The sequence below is a fragment of the Bemisia tabaci genome, chromosome 10, assembly GCF_918797505.1.
Source record: "Bemisia tabaci chromosome 10, PGI_BMITA_v3".
Lineage (NCBI taxonomy): Eukaryota > Metazoa > Arthropoda > Insecta > Hemiptera > Aleyrodidae > Bemisia > Bemisia tabaci.
This window is the reverse complement of record NC_092802.1, coordinates 31,529,560-31,553,745: the sequence shown is the minus strand read 5'-3', so window position 1 is coordinate 31,553,745 and position 24,186 is coordinate 31,529,560. Positions and strand designations below refer to the sequence as shown.

The 24,186-nt window shown below is 37.6% G+C and overlaps 1 protein-coding gene across 2 annotated transcripts; it reads right to left on the bottom strand.

The window, feature by feature from the left end:
* Positions 1-9,769: 9,769 nt before the first annotated feature.
* On the bottom strand, positions 9,770-23,150 carry LOC109033992 (maltase 1). 2 transcript variants are annotated; one of them, XM_072305129.1, is made up of 8 exons: positions 22,945-23,150; positions 21,639-21,796; positions 19,832-19,957; positions 19,048-19,286; positions 17,974-18,166; positions 15,293-15,488; positions 11,629-11,769; positions 9,770-10,839 (listed from the first exon to the last, which is right to left on the bottom strand). In XM_072305129.1, the coding sequence occupies exons 1-6, from the start codon at positions 23,045-23,047 to the stop codon at positions 15,426-15,428; spliced, it is 882 nt and encodes a 293-aa protein (XP_072161230.1). In that variant the 5' UTR covers positions 23,048-23,150; the 3' UTR covers positions 9,770-10,839; positions 11,629-11,769; positions 15,293-15,425. The 2 variants fall into 2 exon arrangements, with proteins under 2 accessions (XP_072161230.1, XP_072161229.1); XM_072305128.1 differs by lacking the exon at positions 9,770-10,839 and adding an exon at positions 16,134-16,678 and having other exon boundaries at positions 11,628-11,769.
* Positions 23,151-24,186: the final 1,036 nt, after the last annotated feature.

Below are 24,186 nucleotides of genomic sequence, written 5' to 3'. Positions count from 1 at the left end.
CTAAAACAGTTTGAAATCATCTCCTTTCGTGCGAAATTCGCGTGGTAAAAACCAGGTTTCTTCACATTACCTGCGTCTAGGATCAGTTTCGATTATGTAACATCGCGTCCAAGATATTGGACTCCATGTTCACCCTTGATATACTTGCTTGCTTATTTCGTCCAAATCTTGGACTCCATGCTCCTCGCTAAACTTCTCACCTCTTTGCTTGAGCATGGAGTCCAAAAGCAAGTAGACCCTCCTTATTAGTTTTAAAGTCCATCATGATAGAAAATCGTATATTCATTATCTAATCTAACTTGAGCTAACTTAACCTAACCTAACCTAACCTGACCTAACCTAACCTGACCTAACCTAACCTAACCTAATCTAACCTAACCTAACCTAACCTGACCTAACCTAACCTAATCTTACCTAACCTAACCTTACCTAACCTTACACTGTTAAAAATCGTTGATTCCGTCCGACGGAAAATCCGGAGTGAGAATGAACACGGGAGTGCGGTTCAGCGCGTAGGTGCTGAGACGGGCTGCATGTGTAGTCAAAGCACTCCGCACCGGAGCTGCAGTACGGCCCGGAGTCACGCGCACCTTCTCTCCCTCGCACTAGCGCTATTTACTGTCTCTTCTCCCCTTTAAGCCTACCACTCTCAGAATGCCCTTTAAGCCTACCACTCTCAGAATGAAAATGAAAAATTTAAAGAGAAAAAAATAGAAAAAATAATAGAATAGTCGAAATTATGGTATAACAGAGACAATAGAAAAGAAATAAAATAAAGTAAATCAAATATAATTATGATAAAATGAAGTCAAAGACTAAATTGAAGTAAATAATTAGAGGAAGCAAGGAGATGAAGAAAAAAATAAAATAAGGGAAACAACTAAATGATGTTAAAGAATAGAATGAATTTTAAGAGTAAAGTGAAGTCCATAAATTATGATGAAGTATTAAAAGAAATCACAGTAAATATAAAACAAAGTAAAGGAATGAGAAGTAAATAATTAAAGAAAAAAAAATGAAGTGCTTGAAAAAATAAAATAGAGTGAAGAAAAAATAGAGACAACAAGGAAATAAAACAAAGTAAAACGATAAAATATAGTTAAAAAATATAGTAAAGTAAACTAAATACACGGACAAATCCAGGTAGATGGAAAATATCTTAGCGGCCCGTTCAAATCGACGTTAAATACCGTTTTTGCGTCGCTGTCATGCATCGTTCGCTATAGCTCAATCGGTAGGGTCGTCGGTTAGTGTTAGGTAGGTCCCGGGTTCAATTCCCAAGGTAGGTAGAAAATTTCTAACCTTCAAAATCGGTTAAATCGCGTACCAATGGTTTCATTATTTTTATTTTTCATGGTTTCAAAAATTATTTCCACAATTAACCCCTTTCCACCATCCCCTAGCTGCGAACCCCTAAATTTGCGGCTCCCGCGAATCCGTCCGGCGTCGGAGTGATTTCTATGCGTACGGCACCCAAAATCCGTCCAGCCGATTCTCCGTCGGAGTGACTCCTCGGTCCGGCGAAGTGAGGGCCCGTTCTTACTCGCGCTTGTGCTGAGTCTCACTCCGTTTTTTTTAACAGTGTACCTAACCTAACCTAACCTAAACTAACCTAACCTAAGCAATGTACAATTTTTTTCGAGAACACATTTTTTCGTCTTTATTTCACAAAAATTGTCTTAATAAATTTTTGGACCCCATGCTCGTGTATTGTCAGAGAATACCTGCTTCCCACAATTTTGGACGCTATGCTCACATCGATTTTTCGAAAAAATTATCCCTAATTAAAGTGAGCATGGAGTCCAAGATTCTGACAACAGAATTGCGATCTCAAAATTGGAGAAAAATGACGAGTAGCTGAAAAAATGGAACTAATCGATGCCCTATACCGCACGTCCTTCTAATACAAAATATGGCGTCCATCGAATCATCTTACAAGAAGATTTTAGACTTTTCTAATGTTCCCATCGTAATTTACGTCATACGTGCCATTTTACTTCAGGGCTGTATCTCTTGCGTGCAACAAGCCAATTATAAATCTTTCTTAAATTAATCCTTGAAGAGCTCTCATAGGCTGGGAGAGGAGATGTACTTTACTTGCTTCATGTTGTAAAGCTGGCCGATTCTTAAAACAACAAGATCCTATATTCGTCAGTGTTGCTCACATAACCCTTGCAGGCAGCACCGATATGAATAAGACAAACATAATCCACACAAGATGGGTATACAGCGAGGAAAAGGACGGGTGTTGATAACGGCGCAGAGATAGCACTATTCGTACGTAATGGATGTCCGTGTAGTCCAGGCGCCGGATAGCTAAAAATGAGGCTACCTGGAATTTCGGGTACACAGCGATTTTTTTGGCTTACGCAATGTTTTTTGGGTCGCTGAATCCGAATCTAAAGTTTCCTACCGCGTATCTAGTGAGCATTTTTCGCCTTATTGAAAAAATGGCCTAAAAAGGCCTTTTTTTGCGGTTTTTTTTTATAGCGGCTACGCATGAGAAAAAGTCCCGGATTTAGATAATTTTTTAAATAGTTGACATAATTTGGAAGATAATGGTGTATATATATGCTAGGTTTGTTTAAAAATTGAGGAAGATACAGCATCGTGAACATCGCGCTTTTTCACGTTTTCGCGGCGCACCCGTCAACACGCGATCCGGCTCGCCACGGTCAGCTAAGTCCCGAAACGTTCCAAAGTTCCGAGATCCGAGCTTCCTCGATTTTTGAGCAATCCTAGCATATTTATATACCATTTTCTTCCAAATTATGTCAGCTATTCAAAACATTAACTAAATCCGGGACTTTTTCTCACGCGAAGCCGCTATATTAAAAAAAAAACCGCAAAAAAGGCCTTTTTAGGCCATTTCTTCAAAAATGTGGAAAATACTCACCAGATACGCGGTAGGAAACTTCAGATTCGGATTCAGCGACCCACAAAACATAGAGTAAGCCAAAAAAAATCGCTGTGTACCCATAATTCCAGGTAGACTAACCAGGCGCCTGGACTACAAGGGAAAGCGGTCACCGCAAGCGTGGAGACTACTTCAATTTTATCCTTCCGTCCGTCACTTTTGTAAGGCGCAATGATACAACTATACCTGCTCCCCGGAAAGCGGGAGGTATCACGCCGCACTTGAAGGCGTTTTTTAAACTGACAGTTTCGTGACCGGGATTGTCGTACCGCTTGGAGTCAGGCGCACCAGAACGACGGAATGATTGACCTCACGACATAATTCAACAATTCTGCGCTCATCTCCTTGTTTTAAATTTTTGTTTTCAGCTTTTTCAATTGCTGGGAATAAGCGAGTATTTTTGCAAAAACGTCCTGCCATTGATTTCGTTTTATTTCAACTTTCAGGTACTTTTTTCTGGATTTTCTGCATTCAATCGTTGATTCGAAATCCCACAAACCTTTTATTTGTACCCGCTCATTTATTTCAATCATCCTATAAAAACTGCCGGATCGCTAATTCAAATCCTAACTGGAACACAGTTTAACTATGTGGTCAAGACTATGAAAAAATATCAATAGTCCAGGCGCCTGGTGGCTAAAAATGAGGCTGCCTGGAATTTCGGGTACACAGCGATTATTTTGGCTTGCTCTATGTTTGTTGGGTCGCTGAATCCGAATCTGAAGTTTTCTACCGCGTATCTAGTGAGCATTTTTCGCCATATTGAAAAAATGGCCTGAAAAGGCCTTTTTTTGCGTTTTTTTTTATACAGCGGCTACGCATGAGAAAAAGTCCCGGATTTAGATAATGTTTTGAATAGTTGATATAATTTGGAAGAAAATGGTGTATATATATGCTAGGTTTGTTTAAAAATTGAGGAAGATACAGCATCGTGAACATCGCGCTTTTTCACGTTTTCGCGGCGCACCCGTCAACGCGCGATCCGGCTCGCCGCGGTCAGCCAAGTTCCGAAGCGTTCCAAAGTTCCGAGATCCGAGCTTCCTCGATTTTTGAGCAATCCTAGCATATTTATATACCATTTTCTTCCAAATTATGTCAGCTATTCAAAACATTAACTAAATCCGGGACTTTTTCTCACGCGTAGCCGCTATATTAAAAAAACCGCAAAAAAGGCCTTTTTAGGCCATTTCTTCAAAAATATGGCAAATACTCACCAGATATGCGGTAGGAAACTTCAGATTCGGATTCAGCGACCCAAAAAACATAGAGTAAGCCCAAAAAATCGCTGTGTTCCCAAAATTCCAGGTAGACTTACCGGGCGCCTAGACTAGTGTTGCATCTGCAAAATTGAAGGCGCCCTGGTCACCCAGATTTGGGAGGGGAGTTGGTAACGCGGCTTCCGTCTTTTCCATCTTTGGCGGTTTTGACACTCGATTTTTTTTAAATTTGATTTTTAATTCTGTTCTTAGAATTAATTTGTAGACTGTATCAAAAGCTCGTCGGGGTTTCCTTGAACGCGGTTTAAATCGATGTTGGTCGTGAACGGAAAATTTAAGCTGGAACGCAAAGAGAAGCAATGCTAGATACTAAAAACCACAATTTCGAAGTCGGTTGTCGAAGCTCCGCTAGAAGTAATCACGATTTTATGGTTTTTAAGGCTGTTTCCTTTGAAGGCTCATTTAGGGAAATCAAATTTCCCTTCTTCCTGGATAAATTCCAATGCTTAGTATGTTATTTTCCGGTACGAGGTGCGATATTCCTGAAATTTTCATGGCCGGTTTTTTTTTTTTACACGTGTATCAATGTTGCCAATTTTCAATCTCAAAATTTTGGATTAGAAAACATAATGGTGGCATCGGTGGGGGGGGGGGGACTTCTGGCTGGATTATTCATTTATAAGTAATTTTACATTACATTAATAAAATAAGTTTCTTTGATAAAGTAGTATACCTTATTGCCATATTCTCGATTTTTTTCCAGATGCATACCGTATTTTGCTGTATAACTGTTGATATTAATTTTTTAATTCGATTTGAAAGCGTCTGTTCAAATTAGTTAGATTAGTTCCCATACGATATAATCACTTTAGGTGAAACTCTAAATGCCTGTCGTCATCATGCTAACAGAGTTCTTATTAAAGCAAGCTACTTGTTGATGAAAAAAGTTGTTAAATTATGTTCAATTATTGTATGCGTATTTGCTGTCAGTGTTTACTTTTGGATTTGCGTTAAACCCGTGGTTCCCAAACTCTGAGCCGTATAATTGAAGCGGAAACAGCAGGGAAAAATAAAACAGAGGATCAAAATTGGAGAAAAATGAGAACATGACCTTGAAAAACAAATGCAAAAAATAAACGGTATTTTAGGGGACTAACACAGGGCCGTAATAACAATAGATGCTTAAAAATAATTCGTGGTTTTCCTTATCCACTTTTCCCGGTTTGAAATGAAGCGTTTCTATTTGAACTTTTGTTAAATGCACGGAGATTAATATTTTAGGATGGTCACGACCTCTTCAGTACTTCAAAGGTGGGCAGACAAAGAGGATGGCTCGAAATTCGTAAGCAGTAACCTTTCTATTTTGTGAAAATGTTATACAGGAGTTTAAACCACTACACAAGTCGTTAAATTGGTAAAATTTACAAACATTTTAAAAAAAATTACAAAAGTTTTAAACAAATTTTTAAAGCAAACTTTAAAATACTCACTTGCATAGAATAAAAGTTGATTTTATGCAAATGAGTGCTTTTAAGTTTGTTTTTAAAAGTTTTTAAAATGGTTGTAAATTTTTTAAAAATTTTTAAATTTTACCAATTTCTATTTTGTCATAATCCTTCAAAAAGCCCTAAGAGAGAATATTGACCGTCAGACGAGGTGTAATTTTAAGAACCGTGACACTTGTCTACTCATCAAAATTTCATAAAAAAATACGATTTGAGCAACAGAAGTAATCGAACTTAATCCTAACAAAGATATTGACGTTTTCCGATGCAGAAGTTAAAACTTCTTGCTTATAAAAAAATCATAATCTGCGCGAACTTATATCGCACATGACAGAAACGCTACCTTAAACGTCCCGACGGTATGAAAATAGCCCATGATTTTTTTATTGAACACTTCAAAAATGCTTAAATATTCTAAAAATTGAATAAAATTCCGACTTCTTTCAGGAAATTGTCATTTACAACTATTGCGAAGAAAACTTCCTCTTTGCTAATGCAATTATACGCATGAACTTACAGCGTCCAATGATTTCAAGGCAAAAATCCTGCTAAATAAAATGGTGAGTACAAATGAGTAAAAAATCAAAGTCATATGAATAGAATTTCAACTTACATGAATAGAATTTAACTCAGATGAGCAGAATTTCTCTATTCAGTTTTCGCCAACTCATATGACTAGAGATTTCAACTCACATGAGTTCAGCGTTGAATCTACATACTCTGATATCTCAGAAACTAGTCACCGCATCAAAAAAATTATAAGAACAAAATGTTTTTACTTTTCAGCTATACATATTATCGTCGCCCCTCTAACGTAAGGGCGAATCTCTAATTTCACATGAGTCCCGGGAAGCATAGAGTTATACGGAGAATAGGGCTCATGTGGTAACCGAGATACGCCCTTACGTCAAAGGGAAGACGTTATGTCGGTGTCTCCTTGTCAGAAACAGCACTTCTAAAAAACGAAAAAAATTGAATTCATATGAGTTGAACTTATCTATTGAAAATTTTGGATCTTTTTGGTTTTGTTTTCAAAATAGTGTGAACTGCCACTTTTCTTTGCCACCTTTTTACACAGTTCGGGACACGTATTTAGGGTTTTTCCTCTTTTTTTCGTGATTCTAAGGAAAATGGTCGAAAAAATCACATTTTAAGGGCGGAGCTAATAAACTGCTGTTTCACAGGATTAAATCAAGTTTAGGAACTATTGACATGTTTTCTGAAAGTAAATTGTACGCTCTTTTCAATGAGCATAACAGTTTTTTTCTCAGATAATCGTGGCTGGAGGTATGAAGCAAAGTTTCTCCTAAAATCAGCAAAAATGCGCCTTTTTCAAGCTAATTTTTGAAGAAAACGTTAATGTCACGACCAAAAAATTGAGCTACAAAAAACAAAGGAGGATGATTTCGGTAGGAAATTTTATGGTCTTTCCGCTGGTATTTTTGTTTTTTTTTTGAGAGATGAACCGTTGAGGAGATATTTGCAAAAATCTAATCTTGGGTTTTCTCAATTTTGAAAAATTCAGAATGGCAGCGCCCTGAGCACCAGCAAATTTTCCTGAAGTTAATATGGCAATTTTCGGGCTTCTTTAGCACCTAGAAATCGAAAAAAAATTGGTTTGGTTCGAAGGACAGAACCCATGTTGACCGGTGCAGTATACTACCTCCATGATTACTTCTCAGCTTCAAGAATTACAGCAAAATCTCAGAAAAATCATTAGAAACTTCACAATAAATTTTGTCCCGCGCTTATCTTATAATTCACGGTAATATCCAAAATTTGCTCTGACTTGTCGAAAAATTTGAAGTAATATAGAAGTCTTCAATAAATGACAAGAATAAATTGTAGACTTTTATTTGCTTTTCACAAAATTAAAAAAAATAAACCTTCCAAGTGCAAAACTTTGAAAGAAACAAATCGAAAAGTACTAATTTTTTTGGCTACCGGTAGGAGGGGGGTAGTGGTGGGTAATGATGCCCCCTTTCCTCTCAAATTCAAGTATACTTTTAGGGATAGTAATTTTTCTTCATTATATAGTAACTTCTTCAAATTCACAACAAAGAATTAAAAATGTGTTATAATGAGACCTAGATCAGAGGGGACTAGGGAGAGGAGGGGGAAATTTGAGAGGTATTCGTGTAGGTAAAAAAAAACGGTTAGTCATCTGATGGTTAGCAGTCATTTCACTTATTTTCCCCAATTATCACTTGTACCATGCCAAAAGTTGGATAAGAACACACGACTAAAGCATAAATCGAAAATTTAGCAAATTTAAAGCCCTTTGAATACCGAGGCGTCAAAGTCGGATTTGCTGTACGGAGTTTCAAGCAATCTGAAAAACAGTGAAAATAGGAAAAACGCGGGATTAAAATTCCGCAGGGAACAGCCCTGAAAAATTCGAAATTTGGGTCGACCCTCTGCCCTCTCACTAGGTAATAAAATCCTGCTTCCAGAAAAAAACCAAAAATTCACAATCGCAATCTTTGATAAAAATGGCTTACCTCCTTGTAGTACGTATGCAACGACGTACAAAAATGTAACGACTCTCCAGTATTGGCCCATCCTGCAGCTTGATAGAAGCTACATTTTTCCTCCCGATTTCCAGTGATCGCTCGGTGTCCTTCCGTCGTGCATGTTTAGACAGATTTTATTTGCATTTTTTCCATTACATGTCATTTCTACATAACTATTACGTGCATTCAAATTTTATCACTGAGCATTCAAAAAAAAAAAAAAAAAAAATTGAATATTTGACGTGTTCATTTCCACTCTTGTATTTGTCAATGGTGTGGCGTGAATGATCGATTATCGATATTTTCCCATTTAAATCCGTGGTATAGAATCGATTATTAAGGTGTTCGTTGCGAACACCCTGTTAATCGATCCTTTTCCATAGGTTTAAATGGCAGATCAATCGATACATCGAAAAGCTCGCCACCTCACTGGTATTTGCTAATCATATTGTTTATGACATTGTTGATCACATTGTAGCACACGTGTTTGTGAGGCTGTACAAATGGAAGTGTCAGAGAGCGCGTCATTTTTAAAGGTCCAATGCTCCGTTAGCACGGATTACTCAATATACTTCAGGTGCCGACATTATGGGTTGGGAAGTGTGCTTTTGAAATATTGAGCACAAATAGTAAAATAACAACACAAACTGATTGCGGTAGACGCAAGAGTCGTAAGGCGGTATGTTGGAGTTTTTTAGCCAACGTGCGTTAAATTCAGCATAAAGTTATAATCCTCTAAAAGTGAGATATCACCTTTATGGTGAATTTAACGCACGCTGCGGCTAAAAAACTCCAACATAAAAATGGTAAGTTCAAATTTTCAATCCACTGTATACACTGAACTGACTTGTATTCTAGATTTGTTACTGTTCCTGATTTTTTTCCTATAATAATTATAAGATTCTGAAAATTTGAGCGCATCAAATTTTGACCGGTTCAGACTGCAAAGAACCCTTTGTTTAACGAAAAATCGGTATCTTTACATGATTGTTTTTACTTTAAGTCAGTAACCGTATTGAGTTGATAGGTGGAACATTCTTGACGACTGAGTCTGATTCACATTCAATGTTCTAATTTTTTGGTGTGAGGTCAAGGGTGTGTCTATGCGTGTGTCACACAAGATAATTTGGTGGAACGCAATGATGGAAATCACTATTTTTGCAGGTTGTCTGGGACTTAGATCTTTTGTCCTCAACCCTAGAACGTCTGAACTCTAGAAAGTCTAGACGTCGCGTTTGACTTCCAGATTTTCATTACCAATAATTCAGAACTAAAAGGATCCTTGGTTTTTATATTTAAGTCGGCAATATAGACAAATTTTATCACTGATTAAACATCGAGAAGACCAAATTAATTGAGTAGAAGTTTTCTGCAAGTCACAAGTTTTTTTGACAATGATTTAACACCTGAAGTTGGAATTAAACTCAGAAGCAAAACCAAAAAGTTCCATGTCATCAAATTAATCTCGCATATAATAATAATAATAAAGCCATTTAAAAAAAATTATCATTTCAATATTTGAGGGAAGAAAAAGAAACAGAATTGGCTTTCAGTATTGCTCCTATTAAAATTAAAGAGAAAAGTGAAAAAAATCATTGTAGAATATAATTTCCAGTTTTTATTGATGAAATAATACATGTGAATCTTTCATATATGTCATTCTATGTAGTAAACGAGATGTCTTTAAAACGGAACATGAAACGGTCTTAAATCTTTCTTATACTTTAACACTAAATGTATGCAATAAACAGTCAATCCATGCCATATTTTTTCTATTACTCTCCTTTTCACTTTCCCATTAATACATTAGTTTCAAGTATCTCTGTCACTTTGCACTTTGATTGCGTGACGCTCATATATATGTACATACATAATTATAACACTAAAACACGACCTGGAGAAGAAAGGCTAAAATTAAAACAGAAAAAGACTGATAGGGTACATTACTATACTTACTACTATCACAGTAAAACTCTTTGTAGACCCAGTACATTTGACTAGAATTTAATTTTTTCCAGGTACAAACTCTTTAAAAGGTTACGCATGTGGCATTAAGGCAACTGTACGTCATAGCTAACAAACCTACATCAAAGTATGTTTATTCAAGCAGAATGAGCCGATCAAATAGGGACAGGAATGAGACAGTTCAGGGTTGTTAATCAAAATCTAGAGGCAATTTTTCTGTTTCATTGAGCTAGATTGCGAATAGCGTATCGAATAAGAGTTTTTTGATACTCAGTTCGCTATTCATGGTGATCAAAAAGTAAAAGCTACTCTTAATTTTAATAGGTAATTCTAAACAGTAGCATCGATGTTCTATTTCGATCGGGGAAACGTTGCTTTACAAAACGCATACTTTGTATAAAGAAATTGATAGCACCTAAGTTGTCCATAGAATGAACGAAAACTAATTGCTCCTTACTGTAAAATACAGTCAAACTGAGCAGAGAAATTCTGACCAGCCCTCATTACGCAAACCCTGGGCATAGCTGAACAGATAAACCTTAAATTATCGCAGGTGTTAAAGAGGGAAATTTTACAATAAGAGATTTGAACAAAAAGTAAGAAAGAGAACAAATAAAGAGCAAGACACCGCAACGCTGTGATTTGTAGTCAAGACTATTCCTGCGTATGGTCTCAGTTTCAGGCAGGGCGCTCCATCCTCCGCAGAGATCTTCACTTTGTTCCTGAAACACGGCAGATGAGTTTGAGTTAACACCCGGGGACCCACGAAACATGATTGCATCGTTATTGCGTAACTTGAGATCTGAATTCCCTACTCCCGTTCTTTAAAATGGTATCATCAAATGAATTTCATTTTGCAATGGGGAACCGCAATTGTTATTTCGTGTACAAAAAGCCACCTATCTGCACAAATATCCATAATACACGAGAAGAAGAAAAAGACTTATGCATTGCCCAGTCTCACAATCAGCCTCGAATTGACTTAAGGAAACAACGCGTTATTGTGCACAAGAAATCAGCGGTACATACGTGGTAATGGTGTGATTAGACCACAAGGTGCGTGACCGGGATATCTAAACTGGATGACCCGGCAACGCGCGTTTGAATGGGGCTCGAAATACCCAACTTCAAACTAGATTTTTGTGGATCAATATTGTTCAAAATAATTTTCCAGTGGGGAAATTCCAGTGCAATAAGTGCAATCTCTAGTTTTGCAATGTATGCAAAAATTAGAAATTACTGAATTAGCTCATTGGAGGCATAGAAAAAAGCAATGCGAGTTCACGTGCGAGAAAGCGCCATTTTATTGTAAGGGTGAAAATTAAAAAGAAGAAAAAAAAGTATTTTTTACCCTCAAAAACTGGAAATAAAAATCCATATATTTAAATACGGAATGATTTGACCAGACTATGAACTCAGCGGATAAAAACATTCTTGAGCGTCTAATGGTTAAGTGCTGAACTTCTCATTTACGGGAGAGGATAAAATGATAAAACTATAGTCATGCTCACCCAAAACTGAATCCTGAGTTCACACTGCTGGTATGAACGAACATTGTATCAGGTAGGGCGAACGCTGATCCTTTAGCGCAAACTTCTTCGCTTTCTGACCCGAGATTCAAAATCACTGCAATCTGCTCATTGTCTAAAGATCTAGAGGTTCAAAAGAATATCATCATGAACAGTTGTTTAATATCATTTCACTAGAATATTGATGTTGTCATTGGAGAAATCAAAAATGGGGGAATGCATGTAAATAGTTCTCATCTTGCGATTGTAAAGTTGAATGTTGAAAAGTTATTTTCCAAACCTTTCATCACTTTCAATATTACGATGACACCCTTTTCATTTTGAACCCTTGGAATTCTCCGGACATTTTGTCAACGATTTTTTGTGCGCCTACCTATGTTGCCCAGTAGTTTACATCCACGCGTAAAATAGGCAACAGTGACTTGTTGCAAGCTTCATATTTTAGTCCGTATGTAAAATTATATTGACAACATCAAAATGAAAAAATTGAGATAGAAGGAGCTGTTGTTATAGTAACTTACTTTTTTAATGAAATGTTACTTTCTTCTTTTGATTCATCTTTCAAATTTTCATTAGCTAATATCTGGTTTTATTTCTATCCTTGAAATTTTCGATGTACAATATACTTCTTTCTCTTCTTTCTTTTCGGCTCTTTTCTCCTTTTTAATGGAAATGTTACTTTCTTTTAAAAAGATTGACATTTTTAAAACGTGGTAAATATTTTAAAAAAGTTTATTCAAAGGGATGGCGACGGCATAGATATTAATCTCAATGAGCCTTGGTTGTGTTGAAAGGAACCATACAATAATGAATAAAGGAAGAAAAAATCAAGAAGCTAGCAAATTTTTGGTTTTAACCCATTCGCACATAGATCTTTTAGAGTCAAATACGTCCAATTTTAAGCGTTTGGTTGCATGTACACCACGCTGCAGCCCGGCAAAAGAACAAAATATAAATTAAACAAGCAGTGAACTCCAACACAATGTGTTGATAAGGCGCGTCATTAACTCACACATAGCAACCCCTTTAGTTTTCATTTACAGAGATTTCAAAATAGGCAAGTAGCACAACAAGAGCATTCATACGATCCAACTCTTCGACGACGCACTTTGACGAGACCGTGTATTGTGAATGTAGAAAGCCATTCGAACGAGTTTAAGTTTTTTGATCTGCCCCCAGCAATATCTTATCAGATTCTTAAAGAAAAGTGCTACGGAATAATTTAAGCGAAGAAAGGAAAAATTCTGTCGAACTCCTGAAAGATACAGTCGATTAAAGGTATTTTTGGGGCTGAAATATCCAAATCACCGGTACCTATTATAAATCCCGATATATTATTGAAAAGAAATTGACTCATTATAAATGCAATTGCATTAGATATGTCTTGATTTTGTTATTTTAAACGTATTTCCATGCAAAGAAGTTCAACCATGTCCATGCTTTATTCATTCATGAATTGAAAGTAAGCAATCTACATCCCGAAAATCTACCGATTTGCCGTAAAAAATTGCAGAAACTCGATATACCAAGTCGATGCACCCACTCGTTGAATTTACCAACCAATTTCGTGAGTGCAAATATATAAAAATCAATATGCTATAGTCATTTTGGGTGCATTTATTTTTCATGAAAAAATAATAATTTCAATCCCGAAAAACCATCAATTTTCCGTATAAAATCGAAAAAATCGAGATGTGTCGACTCCCTGACGTGAAAATTAGATTCTACGTGTAAAAATACTTACACATGGATATGCTGAACAGAAACCATGTGTGGACACAGTTAGGATACATAGCCCCAGAATACTTTTAAAGCGCCTTTACTTTCCAGAATCTTGACGGAATTTTTTTTGGCTTAAACGACTCAAGAGACACTGTAGTTAAAAAATATAAAGAATTTTCGATTTTAACACAAAAAAAATGTTCGTTCAGGCACACCATGTATTGTATGGTGTATTGCGCTGGTATTCAATCCTTGCCTTCAGATCAAAATTCTTACAAGGAAGCCCCTTGCAAGAGGCGAATTTTTTGTAATTTCTCCCAATTTTTTCTCCGTTATATAGTTGAATTGCTTGCCAAATTCTGAGGTCAATTATATTTAATTGTAATTTATACATTTCTTTTTTCCCCTTCATTTTATTTTTTGTTTGGAGAAGTTTCGTTGATTTCTTCGAATTTCGAATACTGCAACTTCTCTTCTATTCGGCCGATTTTTATGAATGAGACCTCTTTCAATTCGTCTTTGAACGGAGAGTAAGGAAAAAATTGCTAAGTACTCGCGAAACAATTTTTTCGAAAATTTGATGGATCCCAGCGTGACGGTGAAATGGGTAATCGAGTGAAAGTAATTAGGTCTGACTGTGACGAGGACCGCGAGGGTCGCCTTTTGTTCTTCAGCTGGGAAGCGACGCGGCGAACCGAGCCAGGACCGGGACACTACCTGGGTTTTGTGCCTGCCTGTGCACTGTTTTGGCCTGATAGGGGAGTGAATTTCTGTATGGGCCACGGTTAGCACATGGTCTAATGAGTCTCGAGGCTCATCACAGATTGCACTTACCACTATCCTGCTGGCCCCGGCTATCAGAGCAAGGGGTACCAAATTTTGAAAATCTTAACAGGGTTGTGGAGATCTGTCAAAGCAACGTTTTAAACAAAACGAAGAAGTGAAATTCTCATTCAACGAGTGCCGACCTGATCAGCCATCCTCGAATCAGTTCGCTTGTTTCTGCTTATATATGCATATTTTAAATCAGCGCGTCGTACTCTTCGGCTTTTTTTAAAAAAACCAAGTAACGTAGACTCTTGGTATTCACTGCACGTAAACTAGAGAGCCCCAGAATGAGAAACAACTTTAAATCATAATTATTGACGGATAAATAAACTTTTTACAGGCTTTGGAAAATCTCAGAAGTTCGCGGTAGTCACTTTTCGGTAAGGAACTAAGGGACTCGGTTATTGTATCGAGTGGGGGGTCGAAACGATCGCAAAGGCGGTATACTACGTATACGCGCCAAAAATGAAAGTGCCGTGGATATCATTAAATTTGACACCGAACCACCTTAATATTTACGAAGCACACAGTATATTTTCCTATAATGCATTTTTTCCTCATCAATTTAAATGAGAGTAACCCATGCAGATTGTGCAACCATCTCAAAATAATGAGTTGAAAAACGCTGACTCCGCCAGTTTAAATATTAGAGCCAAACGCAGAGCGGAACGGCGGCGCGGCGTGCTGCCAGTGCGAGAGGCGCACTGGCGCCTACAAACCTAAGGGGATACTTCCAACATTGCGCAATGCGTGAAGTATCCCCTTAGGTTTGTAGGTGCCGTTTCGAGCTGGCCGCGCACCACACGTCATAGTCGAGGAAATGTCCTATAACGGATGATATCGTTCTTCTGTGTAGCACAATGATATTAATCAAAGACATTCTCAATGTGGAATGTTAAGTTCATTTTTCTACATTATGTAGTGGACGGTACTCAGACAAACAAATATCAGTATTAATGAAAAAAGTATCTCTTCATTACCAGGACTCTCCACATAATTGCAAGGAAAGTCTGTTTAACAACTCAACTCCATTCAGAGGAAAAAAATCGAATTAATTGCTTTGCACTTGTTGGGGGGGGGGGGGGGGTATACATACCGAGTAAATATGTAAACCCATTCACTATGTACAAATGTTTCGAAATCGCCGTGTTGGATTATATGAGTTTTCCTCAATTTGACGAGGCGCTTGTAGATGTTGAGATGACTGTGGGGGTCTTGCTGCTGGGCTTTCACGTTGATATGATAGTAACTTGGAGTGACTGGGAGCCATGGTTTTTTAGCTGTTGTGAAACCTGAAATGTCAGTAAATAATGTCATATACTATTCGTAAGTTAGTAGTTGTAACAAGACTCTCATCTTCATGCAATTAAATTGCAGTCTACAGAATGGAGACATTGATGATTTTTCTGTCATGAAACCGCGAAGAGAGCAATAATCCCAGAAATACAATTTGAGGAACCGGACAATCTCGCTCTCAACGGCACGGTTAGCTAGTGAGGGAGGCCAAACGTCTTTCTCGGACCCTCCTAAAAGTTTCCTCGGACTATCTTTAGATGTCATATTTTGTGTCAGAACGATATGCGATATATCGCATCGGTTGACTCCATTTTTTCAGCCACTCGTCATTTTTCTCGAATTTTGAGATCGCAATTGAATCAGTAAGAACGAAAATACACCAACTTGAAAAAATGAAAATAATCAAGACACATACAAAACTGCACAGAAGGTGAAGTTAGTCTAAGAAAAAGATTTTTGGTGCCTTAAGTAAGTACTTATGAACACTTTAAAAGTCCAATTTGGAACATATGCTTAATTTCAATGACCTTTATGAAACTGACTGTCTCCAATGAAAATTGCGCATTTTACAATTACTGAGTTGGTGTGTTTTCGTTTTCACTGATTCAATTTTTTTTGAGGGTACTAAAGAATTCACTCACCAAAGGCAAAAAAATGCCATGCAACAAAGGTGGGGTTTTTTTAAAGGAAAAGTATTGCACTCGAGTGCAGTTTCGATATGAGTATCCAATGCGATATTTTTCATCTAAAAAAACACGCCGTAATTTTTGCCTTCACTGCTTTCTTGGTTAAAAATGGACGTATTTCTGCCAAACGGAACTATGTGCATTAGGACGTGGGCCCTGTTATGCATATATTCTCATGGGTCTCGGGGCTCATGTCTTATTGCACATAGTTCCGTTTGGCAGAAATACGTCCAAATAACCAAGACTTTGCTCATGTCAGAGTCATCCCATATCATCGGATTCCTAGAGGCGTCCCGGGAATCGTTGTCATCGCCGGTGGCGCCGGCGCCTGGTTGTTTATCCTGCCGTTGGTCAGGGCGAACTTTGATGTCTGGCATTCCGATCTCTGTGCCGTAATACATGGTCGCGACTCCGGGTAAGAGAAGGGTCAGCATGTTCATCGCGTCTACACTCTCCGGGGTGAACCTCGTGGTCACTCGATGATTGTCGTGGTTGTCGAGCTGCCAAACATTTTCATATATTCTTAGATGATTAATGTAGAAAAAAACTACTTAAGTAGCAGTAATTGCTATAAGTTGCAATTTGATGAGAGAATGCATTGCGATTTTATCGACGTTGATTTTATCGCAATATTATCGGATAAAACCTCGGAATAGTTGCGATTTCATCACAAAAATTTGCAGTAAAATCGCGATTTTACCGACGGAGATTCATCGCAATATTGTAAAACAAAAATTCGTGATAAATTAAAATAAAATTTCTAATTTATCGAACGCGGTTTCATTGAGTTAAATCCTACTTAGGTATTTGCCTTCGCCTATAAGGCTGCTAGACTGTCTGGAAATTTGAAGCGTTGGGATTGCATTTTGCAGAGAGAAACCAACATGCACTCTTTCACAGTTCACTTAAATGATCTCAAATAAGATTATCGAAAATTTCGACGCGATGTTTTCTTTCGTTATATTTTCTTATAATAAAAACAAAAATTAAATATCATCCGATTTTCTGAAGCGTTACAATGAGCATACATATTTTCCCTTTATTTATGTTAAAAACTAAAGCAGAAAGTCAAGCATGATGACACGCAGACCTACAGCATTTCTACAGTCTTGTAGGCGCTAATATGCGTTCCTCACCAAGTGACCGACTGCACTGCGTTAGGCGCAATGCGAGAAGTATTCATGCGGTCTTGTAGGCGCTAGTATTGGCTTTACGCCGACCGCACTGTTTGGCGCGATGCGTGAAGTATTCCTGCAGCCTTGCAGGCGCTAATATACGTTTCACGCGGCCGCACTGTAATTCGCGCGGTTATTCGAATGCGCGGTAGAATAATGGGGCATCCAATAATGGAGCTCAACGTGGCCTTGTTTCTCAAAATTAAATATTTCTCCTGGAAAAGTTAGGAAAGTTCTTTATACCCACGACAATTATTTAATCTTTTCACTTTATTTATCACCAGAAGGTAAGATATCGATGAATTGTCAACAAACTAACCTAAACTAGCATTAACATTAAAATGCGTTCATTTTCCAACTGTTTCTTGTTTTGTCAATATTCTACCTTTAATTAACTTCATTTTAAATTCGCACATTCCTGTAGCACATGTTAAGATTTCTATCCGCGGAATCTTTGTGCCTTCTACGCGCAATCTTCGTACATTTTCTTAGACCTTTCGTACAATCTTGGATTACCGCTAAACACTCTGCATCATTAACGGAAATATCGTATATAATCCTTAATGGTCGTATCATTGTGGAAATTAAAAAAAATTCATTTTGAAATCATTCTGTCTTACCGCCCAGTTGAAGTAGCCTTGCGGGAAAACGTCGCTCATACTATGAACCCACCAGTCCAACCTTGAGGCGTTCGTTGTGGATGACATCTCAGTCATCGTTAGATAGAGTGGAATTTGTGCCCCTGGAGATGTTGCGTTCTCTAAGTATTTTATCAAGACTGCGGGGCTGTCATAATCCTCAGTCATTAAAATCCTGTGGATCAAGCGGCATGCATTTCAATCAATTTTAAGTTTCGACGGATTTTATATTTTATCCTCGTAAGTGAACGAGCTGATACCAAAATAGATCAGAGTTAAGTAAAGAAATGGTTCTGCGCGAAAGTAAAGAAATCAGTGATTGAAACTGTGGAAAAAAGTGGTAACTGGGGAACACTTTTGCAAATTCAAATAATGGGTCACCAAGCCATGAACGAATTTAGACCTGCAGATACATTATCTCAAAGCTAATAGACGTGTAAAACACGACGCTTGCATTAAAATCGTGAAGAAGTAAATCCGAAACCGAGAAACACACCGTTCAGAAAGCGCAACATTTCCGCAAATTTAAAACGCCCCGGTTTAGCTCCGAAGCGAATGATATCATCTGGCGCCAATCAGAAGCGAGCACAGGTTTCTACGACTTCCGTCAAATGTCTCCCTACTACTCGTATATAAAAACAAGAGTAAATTCGAAAGTCCATCTTCAGAAGTAATGAATCGAATCTCATTCAGTTATGTTGTTAGTAAATACGCAGCAATTCTACAATGAAATAAGTTTTATTTTAACAAACACCAGTGGAAAATGAGCAGACACAGCGATTTAACTGATGCCGCGGTACTTAACTGCCATCATTTTCCCGTCATTCCGGCACGTTTGAAATTTTGTTGAGTCTCTAGACTTTTTAGACTATGTACTAGCGGGTGTTTCCGGCGTTTTGGCTCCAAAAATACACAATATATCTCCACGAAATCTACTCATCTGGTACTTTCAGAATTTTAAATTTAAAAAACGAGGTTTAGTGACCCATTGAAGACAATGAAAAGACCGTTCTTCGTCCCCCCCCCCAAAAAAAAAATGAAAATACCGTGACTCACCTGGTTCGCCCATCCCTCTTTTTATATTCATTAAGAAGAGCGCCCCAATCTCTGACCAGTCCATAACTTTCCGGTAGCGCCATCGTATAAATGTGATCTAAAGCAAACCACTCATTCGGCACGGTGCGGTAGTCGTGAATTTGAGGCTTATCTTTGAACTGCGAATCCTCGAACACATGCTTCGGAGCGTCCAATCGGAATCCATCACATCCCAAATCGAGCCAAAATTTTACAGCACTCTGCAATCAATCACTCAGCTTTTTACACCTCATTGACTACATTTATCGCATTGGACCACTACGGCACAAAATTAAGAAATACAGAATATGTATTTATTTTCTTATCGAAGTTCTACGGAGAGTAACACTGACGAATTAAAACTTACTAAATTCAACTCATGAGTTGTGTTTCCATTCAGAACCATTGTTTTGGACGTATTTCTGTCAAACGGAACTAAGCGCCATAGGGGGAGGAAGGTAGAGGGGGGCTTGGATTGGCGGCGGAACCGGGCGTCGGGCTCATTCCGTCCTATACTCACAATGCTTTTCCATGGCGCTTAGTTCCGTTTGACAGAACGCGCTATGCGGCATTCTAAAATCATCAGAAGGAACTCAAATTGGCGCTTAGTTCCGTTCGACAGAAAGTCCATTTGATGTGCATATCTTGGAACATTTTCAATTTCTGGCCTTTTTATTTCGATTTGTGTGATTCTGAAATTCCTAATATTTTCTTAGACGAAGTAAAGTTACGAGTCTTTTTTACCAGTGGCGTGAAAATAACGTACCTCTACAGTTTGTCTAGTTTTCGGATCCCGGAAGTTCAAGTCTGGTTGATTTTTTGCGAACTGGTGAAGATAATACTGTTTGCGTTCCTCCCTCCATGTCCATGCAGATCCTGTGAATCGACTAGCCTGATCATAGAGCAAAAGAAAGGGACCACGTTTTAGAATCACATCAAATAAACCGATGCATGGAAACGTAAAATACAATGATGTGCTTAAAAGGATAAAAATAGATTTGGAAAATTCCATCATACGGTTTTCAATGAGGGTTAAAAATGGAGCATTTTACAACGGAGTAGTCCCTCTCCATAAATGAGACATCGTATTCACGATTACTTCAAATGTTTCCTGGTCAAAGACACACTGTTCTGTCTCAAGTCCTCCAATATGTATTTTTTTTTTCTTTTTAAATTTTATTAAAGTTCTCACTCTCAAGGGTCCTGTCTGAGAGCAGCTCAAGTGTGAAGTGGAGCTCTCAGAATTTTCTTCTCGGTAGACATCTCAAGTCATATTGGAATTTCATGTAAAATACAAGTTTCTTACATAATTTGCAAATTGAGTCATATGCTCTGTTACGATATTTTTCGCGTTTTAGTCATTTTCGCACGCTCATGAGCTGATGAAATTCCAAGTGGAAACTTTTTTCGAGTTTAATTAGGATCGACGAATTTGGGAAGGAATGAATCTCATTAGGTAGGACAACACAGAATCGAACTATCACGCATGCAGAGCACACGTGGAGGATACGATTATACGATGACCAAATAAGATTATATGCGTGCGAATTTTCACCTTCAGAATACACGATTGCTTCACGGTGCCTCTGAGAGGCTTTTTCAATAATGGTTGAGTTAGACCTGTCATTGATTCGTGTTTGAAAGCTTGAATCATTTAGATAGCAAAAATAAATGTTTCAAATTATCCTATCTCTTATCCTCGAATTTCGTCTAAAAAGATCTTTGTCATATAAACTGTCTCTAAAGAAAGGTCTAAGTAGACGAAATAATGCCTGGGCTGGAGACCGTATGTTTTAGAGATCCGCACTTTCAACAAGTCTGTAACCTTCCCCCAATGTATAAATACCCATAAGTAAAGTTAGACATAGTTCTATGCAAAACCATATCATCAATAAATTATTTATAGTCCACCTCACAAACCACAAGCTAAAAAATTAAATTAATTATAATGCTATCTTGAACGTGCTGTCTCTTTTTAGTGTTTAAGTTACCCCAGAAAATCAACGCGCAGATTCGCCCGATGAATGATGACTTGAGAGTTGAACAATTGGTTTAGCAATTCTAAACAATTTTGTAAAAATTCACTCAGCAAAGTGCTCATTCTGACATTCATCTGTCATCATAAGGCGAAATTAACTTGATTTTATGCTCAAAAAGTCGCTCATCAACCATCATACACTGGAAAAAAAACACATCGGATCTAGAGTCCAGACTCTTAAGAGCATCGACAAGAAAAAATACTCTTGATTCAATCGGATTTTTGCTTAAATCAAGAACCAAGCCTCTTAATTGGAGCGGATTTCCTTTTGATTCAAGCAAAAATCCGATTGAATCGAGGACATTTTTTCTTGTCGATGTTTTTAAGAGTCTGAGCTCTAGATCCAATGTGTTTTTTTCCCCAGTGTAAAGGCGTAGAATAGCACCGACCTCTGAATTTCATTTTTAGCTCACTCGATTACATTTCTTTGAGTGTAAGTGCGGATCTTTGTTATATGTATGTATATTGCCTGCTCTTTCCTGGAATAGACCAGATTAGCATCAATCCCAACATCAAGAAAAAATGAAAGAACTACCCAGTTATTTGGATTCGTGGTGTGGGTAGCGTTTATTGGGACGCCATCCTTCCAGATGTAGAAATTAGTAAACGGATCCACCCGTTTCAGCGACAGTTTGAACCACTCGCACTCGTCACTCGAATGATTTGGGACGAAGTCCATCAGAAATTTCATCCCTGAAACCAGACACGTGGTAAGAAATGATGTATACAGCGAATTAAAAACAGAAACTGATAGTATGCATTTCCAAATGATGAGCTATACAAATAATATTGATTAATTTGCAGTCTTTCAAGCAAAAATGACTTATACGGGTAATAAGTAATTGGATTTAAGTTTCCATGTGTACGACGCATGAAAGACGCATTTTTCAAGCATACCACGCATAAGATATTTAAGTGACATTTTTTTAAAATAAATTAATTTTTTGTCATTTTTAGTAAAAGTTGCTCTGAATAATGAGTATACCCGTGATGGTAAAGACACTGTATGAACGCTGTCTTATTTTAGATGCATCAATGTTGAAGTTTGTGTTTCCTGCGCGGTATAAAGTTTCGTGTATTTTCTCAGGTATGTGCATGTTATTTCCAAAATCAGAAAATTATAACTTAGCAATCGTCTCGGGTGTTCTATTGTTGTATTTCAGCCCTGTTTCCTGTTTTCTCTCCTTGTTTTCTCTTTTTAAAGCACTATCTTGACACTCTTTAAATGTAACCATGAAACATATTATGCAATGAATGACAGTCATATTGTACTTATTACATTACATTTTGACGGCGAAAGTCCGCAGTCACATATCTCGTTTGCGGTGTCTGAAAATCTCCGCCTTAATGTTGTTTTTTTAAAGGAGAACACATTGCTATCAATCCTTGAAGTTTATGCAGAATTTTCTTCGCACAGAGAAGAAGAATCAGGGCAGTTTCAAAGAATTGCCGTTGTGCAGTTTTCCGTTTAAAAAATAAAGTACGACAGGAACTTTGCGACGTCGCAAACCGAATTATGTGATTACCGACTTACACCGTCGATTTACGATTTAATTTACTTTTGTATAATTAAAAGACAGCTTCACTCTCAGTGCAGTGTTTTTAACGCTCTGAAAATTCAGAGAATCGTGCCTACCTGCAGGTACTAAATTTTTCACGCGGATAAACACTAACTGGTGAGATTCATCATTGTAATGATACAATATTACGAGAGAAATGATAAATTTGTGGTCATCACGTGACCTAGCGATGCTTCTGCGAAATAAAATATATTGGATCTTATGAAGTCTTTCCAGTCAATGTCGGTATATCCTTTCGATTTAATAAAAGTAGCTGAATACCTCTGTCATGTGTAGCATTTATTAATTTTTTGACGTCGTCTAAAGTGCCCAGTAAGGGATTCACGCCGGTGTAATCTGCAACGTCATATCCATTATCCTTCATGGGTGATTTATAAAAAGGTTGAACCCAGATTGCGTCCACTCCAAGGTCTTGGATATAGTCCAGTTTTTCATAGATTCCTAGACACGCAAGAACAGTAATGGAAAAAAAACTGATAATAATCCATTACAGAACAGAGGTATCCCATTCCTCAGTGGTGATAAGGAAGTTTGAAAGGTAGGAGAAATCAACGTAGCAACTTGAGTGGGTTCCACTTAAAGAATGTTCCAACAAAATTGAAAAAGAGTGAGATCCATTCTATCATTTTGAAAATGAGTGGATTACAGCCTTATCATTACCTAAAGTTAAAACACCTCATTTACTTGAGTGATCATCCCACTTGCCTTATATGTATAGTCACTGTGTGTGCAGTAATTCAGCATATATCGTTTTCAGTTCAGCATGTTTTCAATAAGCAAAAGAGATTATGACCCCGATCAAATTCAATTCATTCAAGTGCGTGACAAAAGAATTCATCGAATATCGCCAAAAACACGTTCACTACTCAATTTTTTGCGTGATTATGATGGATTGCAAGTAAGCTTTTGTCTAAAAGCACCAAAAAACACTTATTTATTGTTTTTTGAGGCGTGATAGTCATAAACATTGATCTTGTTTCAGTCATGATGTTCGAAGAGAAGAGAATAAGAGGGAATTTATCGCATTAAAACGTTGCAATTTTTTGCTTGGAAATAGATCCATAATGTAACTCAAAAACTAAAAGCCTGAATGAGCCTAAAATTATTGCCGCAAAAATAACGCTACTGGACACGGCGGCAAAATCGTTTTACTATATTCTGTGAATGAGAGGATGCAAATTCCATTGCAAGGAATCATGGTGGTGGGGGAAAAAAATGTCTCTATCGAAACTACGGAACGGCGCGGCGCAGAGATACAACTATTCGTGCTTGGTGGATGTCCGTGTTGCATATGCAAAATTGAAGGCGCGACGGCGCAAGGCGTGAGCTCTCAATGCTCCAATCCATGCTGCTAATATGAGATGTGGCTCAGATTTGAGAGTAAACTTTAAAAAAAAACGTGGCTCAATTACGTCTCTCCTAAATTCGACTGTGTTGAAACTTGATTCTTTAAAAAAATGTCTGATTTTTTTTCACATTAGGCCACTGGTGTTTACCAAGCTT

Bases quoted from the DNA above. Each gene is read 5' to 3' on its own strand.
- LOC109033992 (XM_072305128.1), bottom strand. From the start codon at position 23,047: ATGAAGGATAATGGATATGACGTTGCAGATTACACCGGCGTGAATCCC. The intron at 19,958-21,638 runs GTAGTTCTTTCA...CTCTATGATCAG, and splicing joins CCACGAATCCAAATAACTGG to GCTAGTCGATTCACAGGATC. The intron at 18,167-19,047 runs GTGAGTCACGGT...CTTGATCCACAG, and splicing joins AAGAGGGATGGGCGAACCAG to GATTTTAATGACTGAGGATT.